Below are 21,771 nucleotides of genomic sequence, written 5' to 3'. Positions count from 1 at the left end.
GACGCGGCCTCCCCGGCCCGACGTCAGGGTAAAGGGGAAAAAAAGACCTTTGCTGCTTGGCTAAAATTAGTTCTTTTGGCTACTTTTACAGACAAAACAGGAGGAGCCGAGTCCTCAGCGGCTTTGCTTGAGGATCTTCTTTGAGTGGCAGGCGGCAGCAGACGGGACAGGAGGTCTCAGTCCACTGAAGCTTCTTAACAGCGTGGTATCAAGTTATATGAAGTATTTTCTTCCCTCCCCATCTACTTTTCACTGTCTGGTTCTGGGCAGAACAATAACCTCCCTCGGGCTCCCTTAGACTTTAAGAACGTAAGGGAGGGGTTTAAATAGCTCACCGTTAGTGAATCTTTAGGGGTCCCTGAATACGGGGATTATGTGAACAATAAGGTACAGATTTTACTTAATATTCAGCTAAATGAATGTGTACTCCCACTTTTCCTATACAAAACGTCTTTTCCTGTTATCTTACACCGCTTCCCCGTGATTTTGACCTCCAGCCCTCCCACCGTGGTGTACCACCTGTGTTCAGCATGCCCTCCGCCTGAGAACCAGCACACGCTTTCCACCCTGCAGACCCCGCACGTGTGGTAAACCAGCTCGAGCACAGCTCAGGAAGGATGGGCAAGGACAGGCTTTGTGTGTTTAAGGTCCAGAAGACAGACCAAGACAGGTCAGAAAAGGCTCCCAATCAAAAAGAAGCTGTAAAGTCAACGATTTTGCCACAGCTGAATTTTACTAAAAGCCCCCGAAACCAGTAGTTGGAAGCGTTTTTTTGAACTGAGAGATTCGTCCAGAGGCCAGGATTGTGCGGTAGTAGGGAGCTCAAGGCACGTGCATATCCCTCGTTCAGGAAGGGGTACAGCAGGACAGATCGCACAGGAAAATCACAGAAGACACTAGCGAGTATTTTTTTCCTAATGATAGAAAAAGCAATGATAACAGTGGGTGTGCGACATTTGCTTCTAGCAAAACCAGGGAGAAATGGTCTGAAGGTATAAAAACCAGAGCAACACATAGAAGAATGATCATGAAAAGGATGAAGTTCATAGATTTTGAGAGGAAGCAGAACAGCAAAGCAGTGACAGCAGACAAGAATGCAAGCATCAGGAATTTCTTTCAAATCTTTTAGGAAATTAATGTGAGGGAAAACACAGTCTTGAGGATTCGGCAGTTCCTTAATGAAACTATTTCTTTAAGGGAACAAGCGTTAAACTATACAGTGCAGAGGAAGGATGGGAAGTAAATTAAGAACCTCAGGAAAAGCAGAAGTTCTTCAATGGCCTCAAATACAAGAAAGCAACATATAGAAACTAGGTCAATTTTTTAAGGATGTGCATCTAAAGCAGATCACGAAGACAAAGGGGCACAGAATTATTACTGAAAATTGCTGAACAAACCTTGTAAAGACCAAAGGATTTAATGTTTCTTTTGTTCAGTCTGGCATGGTCAAGATAGCTAGTGTAACAAACGGAGTACAACCTCAAGCTGGAATAAGGAAAGATCGGTTTATAGGATACTTGAATCAGTTATTTCTTTCCTTATCTGGTAAACATTTTCAACTTGGCTGAAAAGTTATCCTTCAGGGTTTTGGAGAACTGACTGAAGCAATCTCCAGTCTCATCTGTATAGGAACCTGTAGAAAATGAATGGGTTTCCAGGAGGCCGATTAAATAGGACTTAAGGGGATGACAGAATACAAGCTATATAATTAAGCTGTCTAATCAAGAATTATCTGAGGAATCATCTAAAATAAGCACTCAAAAGAAACCGAGTAGCTAGACATGAATTCACAATTATGAACAAGGGTTTCATGCAATTGTATTTCCTTTAACGAAAAGGAAACAGACCATGTGGAGAAGTAGGTGAAGGTGGCTGAAGTTCCAGACACCTTCTGGCATTAATGAGGCCTCCGACACTTCCCCATGCAAATTAGGGAAACTTAACTTGAGGAAACTTCGATGCGGTGGATGCAAGTTTTGGTGGAAATGCTATCAATTGTTCAAACAGCAATCCTGTGTTCAGTAGGGTTTCACACCCAGGGCCAATATTGTTCATCAGTTTCACTGGTGACCCCGATAATGGACTATAAACTTTATTTATACTAGTGGATTACACTGAGTAAGAGAAGCTACAAGAACTCTGGAAAATAATTACAATTCAGATTCAGACAGCAGATCAGATCTCGGGTAGCGGAATAATGAAGTTCAGTAACGACACATGCAGGAAAGCTACCATATTGGGAACAAGCAGGTAGGACACCTCTGTCATACCAGATAACAAGATGAACGCAAGCTGACATCTGATAGTGAAAAATCAAGTATTATAATGGGATGTATGAAGAGGACTTTAATCCATAAGACTTATCAACCAATCCTTCCAGTCTGATTGGCAGAGAGAGGCCCTGCTTGGGATGCTGTGTCCAGCTTGAGGCACTTCAGGACAGATTCAGACCAAAAGAAGAAAGCAAAGAGCCAGAACGATGAGAGGTGCAGAAAATAAAATCTATGAGGCAAGGCTGACTGAACAGTCTGGGGTTGTCTTAGATATAGAAAACAAGGCTGAGAAGGGAGATACAAGACCTAAATTGTTTTCTTTGCTTACAGTGAAAAGGCCAAGTAGTATTTGACTTCAAGTACAGCAAGACTTAGTTGGACATTATAAACAGCTTTCTCGTGGTAAGTATAGTTTGACACTGGAAGAGATTACTTGGAGCCTCCGTCACTGGAGGCCCTCATAAACTGCTCAGAAACATTTGTCAAAAATAATTCTATATGGTTGAGCCTATTGAGGAGTAAAGAAAAGCTGCAAATGACCTCTCAAAAATTAGTCTAGTCTCATTTCTTAACCTATGCATAGAAGGTCATGTGGGATTCAGTTCATATTTTACGAACGTTCAGCATTTCTCCAGGTGTCCCCCTAATGGAAAGTGTTAACTCAGATCAAGCTGTAAATGGAGAATGACTTAGTTAAATCAAGTTGTGCATGGATAATCTAAGGTCACTTTCATTCTGAATCCATACAGGGACTAAGCGTAGTTTGACTATTTAAGTCAGTACAAATTTATTTCCTAGACATGACTTGTAGTGACCACATACTCAAAATCCACACTTCTTTGCTGTTCAAAACAAATTAATATATTACTCTGAAGGGAGAAAAGGATGGCTTGAAGAAGTCATTTAAAGTTATCAAGATACAGACATACAAACATTGCATATTGTCAGTGCAAAATAAAAGGTCAATCTACTACAGGTGAATTGTGACTTTTCATTAGAAGTGTGTTCTTTTCTCATCCTTTTTTTCATCAAGTATGCAAGCAGATGTGCACCATGGCACAAGTACGTACTTTGAGGATACATGCTGTTTGCTTATGACTCAGTAGTAGCTACAAAGAAACTAGGACACATTCTCATAACACTAGTCTAGATCCTAGTTCTGTACACAGTACAACTGCAGTTGGATTTGACTCTTCCGCTACCAAAAGAAACCTTTTCTCAGTTTTACAGGGCACACAAATGACTAGAAACTGCAAACAATCTCTTCCTGTACAGCTTTTCCCAAGTCTGTATAAAATAAATGCTAGCTAACCTTTGAAAACCTAGTGTAACAGAGGGAAAAGTACTGCTGAAGTGGGGAACGGACTCAGCAGTACCTGAGCTTTGCCCTTCTGTAGCAACAGTCATTTGAATATACAGGACAGTTTATAAGTATAATCTGGAAAGTCTGGTCTCCCTTACTTTCCCTGGCAGACTTCCTGGAGATTTCACGATACACTGACTTCTCCTCTCATCTAAGGGCAGTGCTGAATATACAAGACGCACGTTCATTCTTTCTCCGGAGTCTTCATCCGATAAGCGTGTTATACTCCCAAATACAAAGGTCACCTTTCATGTTACTGGCACTCTGAAAACCGGCAGCGGTGTACAGAAAGGCATATAAACCAAGGTAAGACAGTTGAGACGCTCCGAGATCTTCGGCAAACATTGTAAAGCTTCTTTTTCGTTATTAAATATATACCTCAAATATAATCAAATGCTTCTAACTTTTATTTCTCTCAGTTCCACGCTTAGCATAAACTGTTTATCTGACTGTGTTTTGTTTTAGGAATACACACACATATGGGAAAATATTTATATGCCCAATGTAGCATTTTTAATAAAACTTCCTATGGCCACCTAGTGGCCTAAATGGAATTGGCCTAATAAAAATATTTAGGATTACATGAAGATCCTCCTTATCTAAAAATAAAACAAAAAGTACAAGTTTCATAGCTTTTGCATATATTTAAGATATAAATACTAATTTTTTTGCACAGTACATCCTTTAACACAATCTGAGAAATCAAATGGGGGAGGGCGGGAATTTTATGTGAGAAAAACTAGTAACAGAAAGCAAAAGGAAAGTGGCCCTTAAGGAAAGAAAGAAATTGAGGGAGCAAAATATGAATCGAACCAATGATCTGAATGCATGAGTAAGTGAATAAACAAACTGCACTATGGTCGCAAGTGTTACTGAATCTGTATGTGAGAAAAAAAAGGAAAAGGGTACCGTTAAAGAGAAAAAAAGAAGAAAGCTAAATGCTTGCATAGTATGAAATGTTATGGAAATTCACCTGTTGTCCCCATTTTCAATAACTTAAATGAATATCACTTAAAACATCACACAGATTAAAGACATCTGTATATATTTCAGATTTCAATATTAATGCCAAAAATACATAGTATGATTTTACATAGGATTTATGCTACATTAGAACACTAAAGACAAACATCACTTGAGTATTAAATGAAACATTAAATATTAAATAACTGAAAAATAAAATAAAAAGTGTAAACACTAAACTAACTTGGGAATTTGCTATTGCAACACATCCAATGAAGTGGTTTTAAACAGTACAAAAAGATTAGATTTAAGTATGTTTCCAGTCTACTTGGAATACACAAAGCTCATTCCAGAAACCTTTTAAAAACTGGTCCAGGATCACATAAGAACCTTCTCTCTCCTGAGCGCTATTTTCATTCCTTTACAGACTTAAACTTTATACTGTCACCTCTACCGATCTTCACTTGTAAGGAGTAATCAACAGTAAAACGAATACTTTAGTTTGCCATTGTTTGCTAGCATCTTGGTGAAAACTGAGGATTTGTTGGAGATTCAGTGTAAGATTTGAGTTCATATGCAGCGCCGCTGTCAACTTCCATGGATTTCCGAGAGAATAGGAGCCTTACATCTCTGTGGAGGTAGATCTTTCCAGATTTAGAACTCTGGAACCTGAAAAGATACAAATATCTGTATTATCTAAAGCAAAAGATTCATTTTTAAATACTATTGAACTAAATGCGTTCCTTTAAAAGATTAAGGCCAAAAAACATTTGAACATACAAAATTAGTCAGTTAAAATGAAAGAAGAAAGAATAACCTAACATTTTCAATCTACTTTGTTTCCTTCGGCATTTAAAGGTTCTGTTCCTAATCACCAGCGTAGGGCACAGCTTTGAAAGTGGCATGGAATATTTGAACTTCACGCTGCAATTATGTACTTTAGAGATTAAAGTTCTCAGCAATCTAGAAAGGCTGAAAGTGCTCTTCAGTGAGCACTCCTGGAAATGCCCAAAGGGTGGCCTAAGCACACACAAAAGGGAAGGTTCAAATATCAACAAAGGCATATATACATATCAAATATATATTTCAGTGCCAGCTATCATACAGACAGATTTCACTGCTCTCTATGAACGCACCAGCAAGAAGTCTACTACTGCTTTATACCACATGCCAAATTTAAGTCCAACTCGAGAAGCAGTAGGTATGGGGACCTCTGCAGGCAGACAGAAAGAAGTTTTTCACACAGAATACGGAGCTATTTCAAAGAGACTATAGTTCACTGGCCCAACCAGCGGCCAATTCCTGGGCCCGTTTATCTTTTATGCTGCAGCTAAACAGCCTAATTCAGGTCCTCCAAACCTGCCAGGAATGTGCCAGTTCCACTTTCCCTGAGATTTAACAACTATAGATAGAGAGACGAGATCTGCATTTCGGAGAACTGTATTCTATAGTCTTCATCTGGCGGAAACTCCTTCATTTCCTTCCCTCAACCAGGAAAGGCAGGAGAGCCTAAGGGGCATTTCTTACGGCAGCTGAACTGAACGTCACTATCACTATGCCACGGTAAGGGAGAAAAGCTATTGCTACTGTAATAGAAATAGAAACAGAAAAGCTACCGCTATTGTAATGACAACATGATACCGTTACAAATGCTGAGAGCGCAGTGCACACTGTATTATCACATGTATTACGACTGGCACAGATTTTTAATAAGCATTTACTCATTGACCCCACTGAAGCAAAAGTAGTATCTCTAGAATAAACCTAGCCATAATCAGACTGAAACTCTGAGAGGAAGGAGAAAGACAGAACCACAGAAGATCCATCAAGGTTTCATCATGTGGGGCAGGCAGGTTGTAGAAATGGATTCTGTGCCACCGTTTTGCTCAGACAAGTGATGCAGAACAGCCTGTAGTCATCCCCACAGCCAGACAAAGGAAAATTCTCCTCTCCTAGATACAGCTGTCAAGGGCATTAAATGTGGCGGGGTCCAGCAGAAGGCTCCTACTGGCTCCCACAGAGCTCCCATCCACCACTATTTATTTGCTCGGTGCTGTCAGCGTGAAAGCCCTTTACCTGGTAGGCAAAGGGGAGAAGATTCTATCTTAAGACTCTGGAGGAGAGCACAAGAAGGAAGAGTGAAAGAGGTGAGGGACGAAGTGAACACCACAAACAGTTAATTGAGCATGTAGCTTATCAGACATTTTAAAATGAAAAATTTTATTGAAAGATCTTTTGCAGCAAAAGTATGAAATTAATTCATATAGAATAGATAGATCTAGTTATCAAAGCACCATCATAAACTGGAGCTCAATCCCCATTTTACACATGAATCTATCAGAAAATAATTAGCGAGGTCTATTTTTAAACTTCTCAAGCTTACTATTTTTTATTAGTGAGAATCCTGCAAGACTCCCTTTGCCCAGTAAATAATGCTTCCCTGTAACATGGCTTTTCTGAGCATGACATTTCACAAAGATTGAAGGAGCATGAGTGGGAGACAGCAACAGAGTTCAGGGGATTCTTCTCATCTCTGCTTCCATCACCTGGTTTTTTTCTTTGAGAAATGTTTGTCATAGTAATTGGAATTTAGAAATGTTGCTTCTCATACATGCAAATACATTGGCACAATCAAGAGACAACCGTTACATACACCCTCGCGGGGTGGTGATGGAGTAGCCAGCACAGGACTGGCTCCAGAGCTGTGGCAGCTCCACCAGTTTTGTGTAAGGGAATCAAGAAAAACACAACAGCGGTCTCTGACAGGTGATGTCCCGGGAACAGTATCAATAGACAAATACAGGAGGGCTTAAACACAAATACCAGATGAGCTAGAAAGTCTGGCAGAGGAAAGAAAGTGATAAACGTTACCGAAGAAATGACAAATACAAGCACAAAAAGCCTTTATATATATATTTTATAGGCCACCAGAATTTACAAAGAACAGAGTAAGCCACAGAAACAGGACATAGCAGGATGATCACAAAAACAGATGTAGCAAACCATGTTTTGCAAGTGGAAAAGACTATACACCACAACCTATAAAATCTGTAAGTAAAATCATTAGGACAAGGATACAAATGCTGAGAGATCAGAAAGATCAAAAAGCAACTAGTAAATCAGTAATAGCAGGTATCTTCAGCTTCCACCAATAAATGTATCATATGCCACATTAGGAAAATATTTTTTAAAAAAAGTTTCTCAACACCTTGAGGAATCACTACTTTTTAACAACCAGTTTCAAGCTTACCCTCCACCTAGCCTTCAGTAACAACCCCTGTTTAGCTGTTAAGCAACAACAATTATGCTCCATGCAATTAAAAGAGGCAACATGTCAGTAACTAAAGCTGTTGACCAAGCTTTAAAAACTTGAAAAATGCTGAGCTGTGGGCAGGTTAACCGTTTAATTGCCTTCTGGAGGGGTGCCAGAATGTGACCTAGAAACCAACGATGGGCGTCACACTCACAACACTGGGCAGAGACGAGGTGTGAGCAGAGCTGGACTCACAGCTCTTATGCTCACGTAGATTTAATTACAACACAAAAATCATTGCTTCACACGCAACGAAAAATTTATCCCCAAAGCATCTTCAAGAAACGACTTAAACTGTAGGTGCAATCCTTGATTTTCTTATAGTGAATAAAGCTCTGCTGTCCGTGCAAGCTGCGTTTTATATCTGTAGCTGTGGGTACAAATACAGCCTAATGGCATATTGAACAGTATCTCAAACATGCAAAACTGCATGCAGAAGCTGCACACACAATAAATCTGACACTTTAAAAGAGCGTTGTAGAAAATCTGGCCGCCAATGTTAAGTTCCAGACCTATGCAAGCATTTTTGCTGAATTACCACTTGAAAAGAAGCTTTCATAATGTGAGTGCTGACAACTGTGATTAAGGCCTCGCAAGCAGATGCAACCACAATGCAGCTTACTGGTGGTGACTTCATTTGTTTTTTTGAGCAAAATTTCAACGTGTAAGCTTAAGATGCTTGTTTTCAACAACTACTTCAACTAAAACTGAAAGGCTGTTCTAAGCCAACTTGAGTAACAACAACAACAACAAAAAATCTTAATAGTTTAAATTTTTTAGGTTTGTATATAGGTTTTCAGTAAAACGTGTTTTGAGGAAACATTGCTGCTTTTAAAAATGAAGATTTAAAACCAACTTACATATAAATTAATATACTACTAAGACTTTTTAAGCTCTCCTAATTAAAATCCATCTTTAGTAAAAAAGGCTACTAGATTGACAACTGAGTCTTTTGTAAAATCTGAAGTACTCTGTATAATAAACCACAAGACAGATCGACATAAACTACTGTAATATTTCAAAGAGTTTTGCAGTTCTTCCATTATGAGAAAGAACCCACTGTTTGGGTTCATCTCTGAAGCAAAAAACTTCTGGCATACTCTGCAGGTATCCACTTTCCAAAGCAAGCAGCTAAGCATCGTAATTATCAGCTTGTTTTTCCAGCCAGAAATGGATGCATTTCCAATTACACATTATAAATCCATGAGCTGATCCCTACCAGAGGTCTGAAAGCTGAGCTAAATTGTACAGATACTTCAACACTAGAAGCATCAGAACTGCTACATTTCTGTCTCTCAGCAGGTATCAGAAATAGGAAGCTAGAAGACTTCTAGCTATAAAAGATGACAGAGAAGAAAGCAGGTTTGCCTTCAAATAGAAGTAATTATTGGGTCTGTCTACAAGAAGTTTACAAACTACATTCAAGCAGAAACTGAAAGGGGATACAAGTCTACTTCTCTTTGTGCCTGTACACCAGACCCGGTTGGCCACAGATTTTTGCCCACCTCTGCAGCTGATGCCTGTCCCCAGTTCCTCTGCATCAGTTAGATCAACATTACACATGAATAGAGCCTTTTATTTGGGCTACACCCTCTTTTTCAGAATTTACCCCAGAAGAAAATTTTTGGAAGGTGGTTAAGTTAGACATGGCAAGTTAGTGTGGCCTGAAAGGATGAATTTCAATCCAGGCTAAAATTCAGAATGAAAACACAGTTCAACAGCCTCATCGTGATGCTATTTTCACACTCCAGTAAACCAACACACTTTTTTTATGACTCTCAACTTTCACGTAACAGGGAAGCTTGGCCTAGAATCACTGCCCTAGACAAAGTTGTGTTTCAAAAGTCTGCTGGATAGAAATCAATGCCACTAAATAGGGAAAATAATATGTACCAGAAGTAATTCTACAACAAGTTAAAGAGAAAAGTGTAAGAGATTTGGTTTTCTTCTGCTTGCTCACTTCAGAATGTCAGCCACCGTCGGGTTTCCAAGTGCTGCAATGAAAGCACTGGGTCTGCACGTATGTGGTTTGTTTACTGCAATAACGCAGGCAAAAGTCTGCAAACTGCAGAAGGACAGAGTATATCCATCATTCCTCCTTTGTTTCGAACTGCAGTCTCCAGAACATCCTGAGAGCAGCAGCACAGTATCTGGTTTCAGGCAGTGCTTTGTAATAAGGAAGATTGTGTGAATATTTTATAAAGTGAAAGGCATTATCAGCCATATTGCATCATAAACCAGGTATTTACTTTTTTACCACTAAACGCTGTATTTTTAGGAGTGACTCAGAATGCTTTTCATATTACAAGCTATTCTGGTGAAGAGGCATGTGTGTAAGACACTGGGCACCTTCCCTACATCGATCCTTAGTTTTGGCTTTTGCCCATGTAACATCCACACTCGCTCTTTCCTGTAACCCCAGAAAAAGTACATTGATCCAGCCAGAACTATGTGTCTCTTGCTAAGAATTAAGCTTTACAAGGCTATACAAAATACTTCAATGCCAAGAAAGAGCTTTATATTTTAACTTTGTTGCTCCCAAGAAGAATCCAAATTATTTATTAGCTCTTCTTCCTCTACTGTCTAGCTTAAAGACCAAGGTAAAAGCATTCTTTTTTAAAAATAAGTCTGTATACAGACAGGCTGGCTGGGAAAGAAATCATGAGATAAATTTTGGCAGGTACTTGTTTTTTGTGTTTTTCTTTGTTTGGTTTTTGGTTGTTTTTGTTTGTTTGTTTTGTTGTGTTTTTTTAACTCCGAGGAGCTTACCTCAGATGTATGAGGTAGCGTAGTAGCCTTTCTTCAGTCTGTTGACTATTTTCTTTATTGACAGTTCTCTTGATTTCTCGTCTCACAGGAACAGAAAAAGTTCTTTGCCGTAGGAATGTTTGATGATTAGCTGGCATTTCTCTCAAATCATAGATCACCACAAACATCTTCACCACAGTTTTGTTAGGGTTAAATAAGGTCTGAAAAGACAAACAGTTCAATACAATACTCTTTAGAGATGACAAATTTAAAAAAACAAACAAACAACAAAAAAACCCCCAAACCCCCCACAAACTCCACCTGCCCAGTTACCCTGGACTGGGTTCTTAAAAGAAAGAGGCAGATCGTTGGTTCTAAGCAATGACTGTGATTTACTTTCTGATTTTATTACAAAAAATAGGTGGCGTTAAAATGCTACAAAATTTAGATACAACTGAGTATTTAATCTTAATCCCTTCAGAAGGATTTCAGAATTTGGACTGTGGCCTAATTACTTCTCCATTACTTCTTCAAAGCCACGGCGTCCCCAACTATTCTGACTCTTCAGTAACTGATTTTAAGTCTCTTCACAGCACAGATGGGTTCAAAGGTTGGGAGTCTTTTTTGTCCCACAAATTACACACAGATTTCTACTTTGAATAACTACAGTACCTACAGAGATGCACATTTCCACTGCTAGCTTCATGCTCATCTCCAATAACCTCATCTCCTCTGCATGACTTTCTTGATATTAGTGGTTTCAAGGCACCCGTATCTGCTGAGTACGTACCACTTGTATTGTTCCTGAAGGCGGTACCCGATAACCCCTTTTACCAAGGGACTCTAAAGTAATTACACCCTAGAAAAAAAAAAGACACACATTTAGTTCACGGGGAGAGATATAAACAAATAAAAATGTTCTATTCATGTAATTGTATTTATTCAAAAAACAATCAGTAATGCATAACAACTAAAAATAGAGAAGGCAATGCATTTACAATGCAGTTAAAAATCAACAGCAGGGGCCTTACAGATACTTTGGCAGGTCATTAAAAGCTGTGCAATACGGGGTGCGTTCTCCTCTTGAAACAAGATCCAAGTTTCCACACCTTCAAACTAGCAGTCAGGGAGCTATGGCGAAATAGAGCTTTCTTTTCAAAACGGCTTGTAAGTTAAAATGGAAGATTTGTCACCTCCTTTCATTTTTATGTCACCTACAATCGCACCAATAATACTCCAAATCCCACAGAACTGATTTCTGCTTTCCAAAGGCAGCAGATGCATTTAATCTTCCATTCTAATCCAAACTTTAGCGACGATGACATCTGCTTTTGTACCAGCTGTGATCTGTGGAGCGTCTCTGAGTGTCCCACACGGCGCTGTACCACTGCTGAGGCCACCCTTAGGGTACTGCCCTAGCGCACACGTTTGACTAACCTGCAGGGCCCAACTGCTGTACCCCACTGCACTGAACTTCACAAAAAAACCCCAAAACCCAAACAAACAAAAAAAAAAGACCCCAGAGCAGAGAAACTAGCTATACAAACAGAAACAATGTTTCTGATGATGGAGGCACTATACAAATGTTGTATTAATCCTGGGAGACTCAGCCATAATAGCACATTTAGAGCATGTGGAAAAGCCTGAAACAATGAAACCCAGCTAGGAAAATAAGCAGTGCTACTTTAACCATTTGAGGAATATCAGAATCCCTTCACCTCCTGGAAAATCACGTGAAATAATCTAGAAAGACGAAAGCAAAACAATAGATATTCTTTGCAGTGGTTAAAAGAAGACATATACAAGTTTAAACTCAACTTATTACTCAAACATAACTCGTAAAGCCATTTCATTTTCTGAATACTTTTAAAAACAGAAGGTCAGAAATATGAAAAGTGTTATGAATTTAAAATCTAAATATTGGGATAATCAGATGTTCAATGCTTTACTTACATGTTTAAACAGACTATTTACCATATTTTAGACAGACATACACATATGAAAACCTCTACAAATTAGATCTGTCACCCAGGTAACACTGAGGTTCCTTAACAGGCGTTCAGAACAAACCTAGCCGTCTGATTCAATGCTAGCATACAAGACATCTTTTGCTTTTTACAAGGAAGCACTCTTAGACATCCAAAAACCGTGCTGTCATTGTAGAAATGTGGAACAGAATTAGCACACGGATACCGAGAACACAAATACCGTGTCAGTGCGAACATCAGCAAACCATGCAGCTTGTGAGAGTGCCGCGTGTCACGCTAGCTCAGACAATATTTGCTTTAAAAGAAAGGGCTGAATAACTTCTGAGTCTAAGGTCTCCATCAGTGATTGTACCTTGGCCGACACCTAAGCCACTCGCTGGCAGAGCGGTTAGTTGCCCAGGGCAGCTGCTTGTTGGGACAACAAAATGTATCCCATTAAGTCCAGCTATTGCCTCACTGCCTATTTTAAGTTAGACGGATAAAAAGAGATGGTGAGGGTTGATCACTCCGGTGTGGAGGGAGACAAATACGTTCAATATCCCAAGATGAGAGCAGCTGGATGGTGGGGCAGAGCAGCGGGAGGAAAAGCACTAGTTAGGGAAAGGAAGAAGGGACAGGAGAACTCCATCATAAGCAGCTGAAAATAACCCAGGTCCCTGCAAATCCCCACTTCCTGAACCCTCTACTCACCGAGCTCTTGTTCTTCACCTCCACCTATCAGCATTTATTTAAAATAAACCCAACCACACACTTACCATGTAAGGAGAGGGCGCGTTATCATCGGAAACGCTGTAGAATGACACTTCAACTGGCAGAGTCATGTGCGTGGGACAAAAGACTCCGCTTGCTCCCACTTCTGCTGTGAAACCCTCCACGACGCCGAGCGGGTCTAAGCGAAAATTCAGGACAGACTCCTGAAAAACAAAACGCATACAGCTTAGGTTGGGAACGCCTCAAATAAAATATAGCAAAACTAAGCGGCGAACAGGAAACAAGTTTATATAAGAACTCGGGTCTTTCGTGAGGTGACCTGCCCAAAATCAGCACTGAGGCAGAAATTACGGTGAACAGCGGAACATTCAGCAAGATGATACTGGTTTAAGAGAATGCATCATCCAAATCCAGTCTTCATCCTACTGAAACTGGTGCAAAAGCCCACAGAGAATTTTATTGCAGCAGGATCTATGCATGATTTTCCTTGACATATACTATCTGAAAAAAATAATAATCTAGAATCTGTAACTTTCCTCAACACATTCACTCCATATTTCACAAATATGGAGTACAATACAACCTGTTAACACAACAGCTATTAGTTGTTGATATTTGATATGCTACATGAAGTGAAAAGGTGGAGGCTACACTTCAAATACGTTCTGTTTACCACGCTGATTTAACACAGCTTTTATGACATATTAAGGAGACTTTAAGAGTGAAAATGTAAATCCTTTTTTCTAGGTATATACATTATAAACATGAACAATTACAGGTTGTTAAATCTCATTTAAGTCAACAGAACACCTCCTAACTTGACCATAGTGGGAAACATAAGTTATAAGCAACCCGTTGTATCTGAATCTCCGAGACAGAAGATGTCTGGGGTATGAAATATGTGCCTTTACAGCTGGAAATTAAAACAAGTTTTATTCAGTTTAATTATGAACTTTTACATTGGAATCAGGCTGGAATTATTCACAGTAATTCACTTTTAAAAGCAGTACAGAAGAATACTAAAAATACCACAAGAATTCTAGAGAATATGCAATACCTCAAAGTTTCCCAGAAGGCTAAGACTTGTTACTGGTGGAGCACTAGAACTTAGAAAAGGTTTCCCATGGCTCTCCGGATCACTGTCTCTGTTTATACACTGTTGTGGGCTTTTTGGTTTTTAAAAAAAAAAAAAAAGACAGAATAAACATAAAGGATAAACACATTTGCTTTTGTCTTCTGGGTATAAGCAGCTCTAGAAAGAATCATTTACTTACTGTATTACAAAACGTTGTCCTAAAGAAGTAACAGTTGAACATTCCCTGTTAATACTTCAGCAAAACATTTTCTAGTTAACTGAAAAAATACTTTCACAAGTTTTACATTACAAGGGATAAAGACAATAAAATTTTAGGTTGTTCATTAACTCCATTAGCAGGAACCAAAGTATCAGATTATTTTCTCTTGTATGCAGATATTTTTGTCTCATATCCTGAAGTTTCCAACATCAAACTACCATACTAAAAGCTGTTTATGTTGCGTGACTTAATGTATGGTCACGGTCAGTCCCTTTTAGAAGTTAAGTTCTCTGAACAAGTTACGGCAAAAAAATGTTTAACCCGTTCAACACTAAGAACAAAACATAACACAAAAATAACACTGATTTGAAGAAGAGTCAACGATTACTATCTTTTCTGTTTGAGAATTCAAGTGTATCTTACAGCATGCCTACCCCTGCACAGGACAGAGTTCTTCCCGGCAGCAGCTCTTGTACCATGGTTATGTCCCAGAGCTGTGCTAACCTGGAGACCCCTGGGGCAACTTGGGGTGTTGGGGGGGTCAGCAATCCTTCAGAATAAGGATTCTTTTGAAAGACACCCGTTTTTTGTCTTTGCTAACATGCTTTGTTGTTGCATACAGGTATGTACATGCATTATGTCTCCCCAAAAATCCTTAAAGTTTCTGGTAAATAAAACATACCTTCTTGCAGACAGACATTTCAGCTGCAGCAGTGATGAATCCAGATCAAAGCACCCAGACTGTGTTTTTCTTTGAGGAACCTCAAGAGGGAAAGAAGATGCTAATTTGAAAACCGTACCTCCAGTAAGGACAATTTTGCCAACTAAGCACAAGTTTGGCAAGAATTTTCATGACATTACAAAATTATTAAAACAGAGCAGAAGAGAGTAATTCCTATACGTTCTAAGCTTAGCGAAGAAAATTCTAAAATTATTAAAGACAAGACTAAATTCTGATTAACAGGAAGTACTTAAATAAAGACTCATTCAAGAGGCTGACGTCTCTTTGGAATGGTACAGAACATTACTAATAAACAGGCTGTAACAATTTCCATCTGAGTTCCCCGAAAATATGACAGCCTTTACAAGCACTGAAAAATAAAACATATCATGTGTTGATGACAGAACATCACTACTTCAGTAGTTTTGATTGGGACTGCCTTTTTCTCTAAAACTCCCAACAACCTACCAAGAACTGTAACGCTTCCCCAGTGTCTCTGTCTTACTACAGCAGCTTTGTATCACTTAGTCATTCAATGACATCTCTGATTGCTGAAGAATTTATGGTACAAACTGTTCACAGAAACAAAAGCTTTGGAATCACAGGCAATCAGGTATTAATAACTCACACAAAAACTCTTAAATGACAAAATATGTTAGCTTACACTTATCTTCACCTATCTTCAAAATGCTTTCTTTTGTGCTCTAAAATAGCACCGAAGCATTTTTTTGCCATAGAATTTTCTAATGTCACCTTTTGTTAATCTTGATAGGATCTCAACAACTACCTCTTTAATATTTTCTTTTCCAAAATTATTGTTCCACTTCATTTGAGTGTTAACTCTCAAATTTCCACTTGCAAGAGTATTCACTCTGACACTGAAAGTAAACACACACACTTCACCTAGGTAATTTGTCAAATCTTCTACCATACACAGATATGAGAAGAACAAAATACTTCCTTTCTCATTTAAAAGATAAGTTATAATTTCAGCGATAACTTACGGGACTTGAAAGCAGAGGCAATCCAGTTCTGGGATGAAAAGCCTTGGTTGAAGTTCCATCCAAGGATCGAAAATTATGTTTCCGCCATATATTTGTGTGTTTTAGAGACGGTGCCTTCTGTCAGCAAAATAAATTTACTCAAGATATCAATGGGATATTTCAATGGCCTATCATGGTAATACTTTGCTTGCTGTAACGGAGAAGACTTCTGAACCAGGTAGATCTGCATCCCACTAGCATATTATGAAATATTCAGTATAAATCCCCCTTGGCTCAATCTACAATCACACGGACTGCTCACTAAAGATCACATACCATATTCAGACGCTGGTATATTTAAAAAAGAACAGGATGCCTCACTGCCTGTGGAAACTGTCGTTCGTAATGCTATCACTGTGAGCAGAATAAGACAATGTTCTTCTCAATGTTAAACTTATAATTAAGAAGGCACAGGGGAGGCACTACCAGCCAAATGTTACTTCAGACCAAGACAACAGTAACATGCTGCTTCCTACGAAGTCAGACTTAAATCCCTCTTCACATTGGTCCTTAGCAGATATAGGGCACAAGCTATCTGCCTACGAGCAGCTATAGGAATTGGTCTTTTCCTCTGTGTATTTACCTGCACATCTGGGTTCTTCAGCCGCTCACACTTAACCACGCCATCTTCTGTAGGTTTCTTCTGAGAAGTGCTTTGGAAATCAAGGCCTATTGGGTCTTCATTCTCATCATGTGCAGTTTTCGTTTTATCTTGTTTGGTTTTGTTTTTGAAACTGTCATGGTCTTTATTTAAATAATTTTCAATACTAATAAGCTGAGTATTTTGCTCATAAATATTTGGTTTTTTTGAGTCTTTATCTAAACACTTGAGCTCATTTTTGTGCAAAGAGTCAGATACCTGCATCACAGTTGCTTTTTTTGTACCTTCAAGTATTCTGCATTTTTCTATCTGTAAATTGTTAAAACTGTCCGTGCCGTTGTTCTCACTAACAACTGTTCTTTCTTTAAGTTTATTTGTGCAAATCTGTTCATCAATGCTGCTGAAATTTGAATACTGTTTAATTCTATTGGTTATCTGGTCTTTCTGTGCATAACCAGAATGTATGGTTTCCAATTTATCTGGCAATTCAGATTTATTTTCTTTAATACATGATGATGACGACGTGTGAATGTTAGTAAATGCATGAGAAGTTTTATTTGAAGTCTGATGAAATGCATTTCGGACAGCTTCATTGGGTTTTGTTAAAACCAATTTTCTTCTTGCTTGGAGTTTCAGAGAAGCCTTCAATTCTCCATCGAATCTAGAAGGGCTGATAGGAGTATCAGGTGTCTTCGTCTTTGATTTACTGCTGTCTTCTAACAAAGAAAAATCGGATTTAGCAAAAGAAAAAGACGACGGTTCCTTGCCTTTCTTCAGCAAATTTTCATCTTCGTATGTACTTCGGAAAATTTTTGAAGTAACTGGGCTAGTCTCATGCACTTTGAATGGACGTCCAGTAACATGAGAAGTAGCTGGATCACAATGAATCAAGTGCTGGGCAATCCTTGCTATCACCTCCTGCCGCTCCTGGAGCAGAGAATCGATCAGGGGATTACTCTCTCCTGCCGACTGACGGCCACAGTGGTTCACTGGAACACGGGCATCGAGCAGTGGCATCTCTGGTATTGCTCTAGTTTTGCCTTCACCACCATCTTCTTGTATTGCATTGTCTAAGTTGGCAATAGAAACAGGGGAGGTTTCCTTGCCTTTCCTTGGCAAGTTTTCGTCTTCGTAAGTACTCCGAAAAGCTTTCTGTGTAGCTGAGCTGTTTTCATGTATGTTGAATGGACGTCCAGCAACAACTGGTGAAGTAGCTGGATCACAGTGAATCAAGTGCTGAGCAATCCTTGCAATGACTTCTTGTCGCTCTTGAAGCAAAGAGCCTATTAAAGGATTGGTTTCTCCTGTGGGCTGATGAGAGCAATGACTATTCGAAACACGGGAATCAACTAGAGAAAAGGATTTAAAAGTTCTGACAGGTGTTTCATGAGATTGTGTCTTATTGTCTGCTGTAGCATTATAGCACTGAACTTTAGACTGCGATGCCCCAAAGTCAGATCCAAGTCCGGTAGATGGATAAAGTTTTAAATTTCTGATAGATGTAGTAAATTCAGGCGTCTTTTTTCCATTAAGTAGGCCTTCAGGTGTCATTGTCCAAGTCTGTTTCCCACAGAAGCGCTGCGGACTGGACGTACTGCATTGCTGCGCCGCACTGGAATCGTTATGCTGATGTAACTTACGCTCTTGCATTCGCTTTTCGTAAAAGCTAAGGTTGGTGTGAATACTACAGGTCAAAACTGGGTAGTTCGATTGTCTGGGCAAGGACTGGACACTGACTCTCAAGGCCACATTGTGAGAAACATTAGGAACAGGAAAGACATGCTCAGTTGGTGTCTGGGAGAACGTCCATTGCAAGTCCACATCTGCAGCGCTCACCCTGAAACAATACAGAAGGGCATTTACAGAAATATCTAAATGAAGAGTCTTAAATTTATCTACTTCATAACACAAATGTCTAAGAAAAAGCACTAGAGACCAGCAGCTGCTGTACTTTGCGAAGTATATGAATCCTATACAACCGCCAAAGTACTGGGCCAACAACGTGGCACCTTCTGAAAGCAAACAGGAAAACAGGAGGGAAGAATGGTTTTAAGACAAGTTGCAACAACCTGTGAACAGCAAATGAGGTTTTTTTCCATCCCAGACGTACCTGTATAGAATGTTTCGGGGAACAGCACCATGTGAAACACTCAGCCACGCGCTTAGCTGAGAGAAGAAAACAAAAGAGCGAACAGCCAATAAAAGGGTCTTCTCTTCAATAAATCGATCTCCGCTCCTAAAATGTATTAAGAGAAACACATGGATGTTGGTAAGAATATACACAGAGAATTATTAGAACTAGAACATTTTCAGATCTTCATTCTGAAAATAAAACACAGCCGAATTGAGCAAAACAATGAAACTCCTCAAACATTTTTAAGATTACAGAGCCTGATTTGTTTTTATCCACATAATAACGTATACAATTTAACATAACAAATAATGTATAAAAATGACCATTTTCAGCTAGGAGCATTTCATACTCTGCAGCGCACAATGTGCAGAAAGTATGAGTACAGGAAGACGAAGATTAAAAGATACTTAGATTTCACTGGTAAATAGTGGTTTTCTGAGATCAGTTCTCATGGCAAAGAGCCAGTTCAAACCCACTAACCGATTACTTTAAGGACTTCAATATGGTAAGATTCTTGCAACTATCAGCTAATCCTAATATCCAACTTACTGTCGAGGAACTGGCTCCAAAATCCACCTTTCTAACAGCAATGCGTCTTGTTTGATTGCAGGATCATTTAAATCATTCCCCTCGGTAGTGGGCCCTTCATCGCTATAGCAACAGTCTGGAAGTAGCATCACTTCTACCATGATTGGAATATTGTTCTTCCACAGTAGCATAACCTCAGATCTGGTTCGCCTGGCTTGACGACACTGAGGGAAAGAAAAGTCAACATATGCAAGCCATAAAAACACTAGCCAGATTTAAACCTACTTTAAAAACATGTTCCAAAGTACTGGAAAAGGGTAAGGGTCAAATTCTGTAAACTAGGTTTCACCAAATCAGAGATAAGATTCCAGAGCTATTAAATGAAAAATAATTAACAAATCCTTTATGGTTGCCGTTTGAGCAACTTCTGTAGAAAATTAAAAGAGCTCATAAAAATACATTTCCCCAACCACTATACTTTGCTACCTTGTACTTCTCTCTCCACAAGTCATCCTCTTGGATAGACACACTCAAGCAGTACCTTTATAAATTCTGTGTCTTGGAGCAGGCTAACTTCTGCATGAGTAATAACTTAAATTCACACAGCACTTAGGAACTTTTACTTGAGAGATGGGATGCTCCAACCTTACCCCCAAATAGACTAGCTAGATTTGATGTGCTCGTGTTTTTTGAATGACTAACTTTTCAAGAATACCTGGAAAAACAAAAAGTTAGGCAAGTCAGCCTACATTTTCTCAAAAAAACCAGACCAAGAATGCTAAGTATAGCACTCACCATTTGCATAATAAAGACTCAAATAGGTACTGCATTCAGATAGTCGTGCAGAATTTTATGTTCAAGGATAAAAGGCTTAATGATCTCTCATTTTAAGGACAGATCTATTATTAGTACGATACTGAATTACATACTCGTTTAAATGCAGGACTGACAGAAAGCAATTGTTATTCATGCTTAACTGTGAATCTACCATGGGGTTCTCGGCTGACTTTAATCATGGTAGCAAGGATGCACGCCACGACACTTAAAATGAAGTGGGTACCATCATACCTGAGCCAGTTTGTCGCTGCATTCATGCTTAGTTGTTGGTGGCTGACTTGATTGTGCCGGTGGGCAATGAAAGCCCTCTGTTCTGCCCTTGATCGAATACTCGGGCGTTCGACCTTCGGTGATCAACAAGGCCAAGGAGACCAGGAACTCCTCAGCTTCATACTCAAAGTATTCATCCAAAGTATCTGTCATTTCAAAAAGACAAAAAATAATGACATCTACTGTGTAACAAGCTTTCAGCTGTTGGCTGACCCCACAGTTTGTTTGAATTCACACTTAAAACGAGAGCTATGGGAAATGGATCTTTGTATCAGACTGGCTGCACTCCCCATAAGGCCCAAGTTACTGTACCACCACAAAACATCTTTCCTCATCTCATAATGTTGTCCCTACAAGCAGCCAAAATTAGAAATACTCTAAAGAAAGCTTCACGTAGTAACTGGTCAATCCACCAGATTTCAGCAGTGCTGAGAAACAACTGTTTGTGTTGTGAACCACAGCTGGATCACAGCTTCTCTAGAAGAAAAAAAAGTTTCCTGGGCTCTAGTGGGAGAAGTCTGATGGCAGTATGAGTTGGCATCGTTAGTATCATGTGACACATAGAAAGAGAAGCCACAATACATCATAAAACACATTAAAAATTGAATAAGAAAAAAAATAGAAAGATTTACATCTATTAGAGAAAGTGGGACACAATGTTCTTTAGGATTCTTATTGCAAGTCCCTCCTGCTGAGAGCAAGGATTACTTGAGAGGTCCATTTTTAGTTACCATTAACACACAGGAAAGGTTCCCAAGGAACATACAGAGTATTCATTGTTTTGTACCATGGTCAGTCTAAACTTGTGCACAGAATTAAAACACAACAAGTCTCCGTAGACAAAGCAGCAGCTGGCATTGCTCTTCATGAATTACTCTGGCACACTCGATTCCCGCAGAGGTAGGATGCACCAGTCGCCTGATTTTATGGTGTTTTGTAAAGCGCCCTTCTCCTCCTCCTCCCTCATCATGAGGATGTCACAC

The 21,771-nt window shown here is 39.3% G+C and overlaps 1 protein-coding gene across 2 annotated transcripts in view; it reads right to left on the bottom strand.

Moving 5' to 3' along the window:
- Window positions 1-4,020: 4,020 nt before the first annotated feature.
- The window catches only part of FAM214A (family with sequence similarity 214 member A), a 49,145-nt gene continuing 31,394 nt past the window's right edge, over window positions 4,021-21,771 (bottom strand). For both annotated transcript variants that reach the window (XM_009276468.1, XM_009276467.2), the window contains exons 2-12: window positions 20,750-20,934; window positions 19,703-19,905; window positions 19,130-19,255; window positions 17,002-18,856; window positions 16,380-16,496; window positions 15,337-15,416; window positions 14,417-14,525; window positions 13,404-13,562; window positions 11,451-11,519; window positions 10,682-10,881; window positions 4,021-5,268 (exon numbers count right to left, since the gene is read on the bottom strand). In XM_009276468.1, coding sequence (XP_009274743.1) covers window positions 5,115-5,268; window positions 10,682-10,881; window positions 11,451-11,519; window positions 13,404-13,562; window positions 14,417-14,525; window positions 15,337-15,416; window positions 16,380-16,496; window positions 17,002-18,856; window positions 19,130-19,255; window positions 19,703-19,905; window positions 20,750-20,934 — 3,257 coding nt within the window. In that variant the 3' untranslated portion in view covers window positions 4,021-5,114. The remainder of the gene's footprint in view (window positions 5,269-10,681; window positions 10,882-11,450; window positions 11,520-13,403; window positions 13,563-14,416; window positions 14,526-15,336; window positions 15,417-16,379; window positions 16,497-17,001; window positions 18,857-19,129; window positions 19,256-19,702; window positions 19,906-20,749; window positions 20,935-21,771) is intronic.

The sequence above is a fragment of the Aptenodytes forsteri genome, unplaced genomic scaffold (genome assembly GCF_000699145.1).
Source record: "Aptenodytes forsteri isolate BGI_AS27 unplaced genomic scaffold, ASM69914v1 Scaffold1, whole genome shotgun sequence".
NCBI classification, from domain to species: Eukaryota; Metazoa; Chordata; class Aves; order Sphenisciformes; family Spheniscidae; genus Aptenodytes; species Aptenodytes forsteri.
This window is presented reverse-complemented; position numbering and strand designations above follow the sequence as displayed.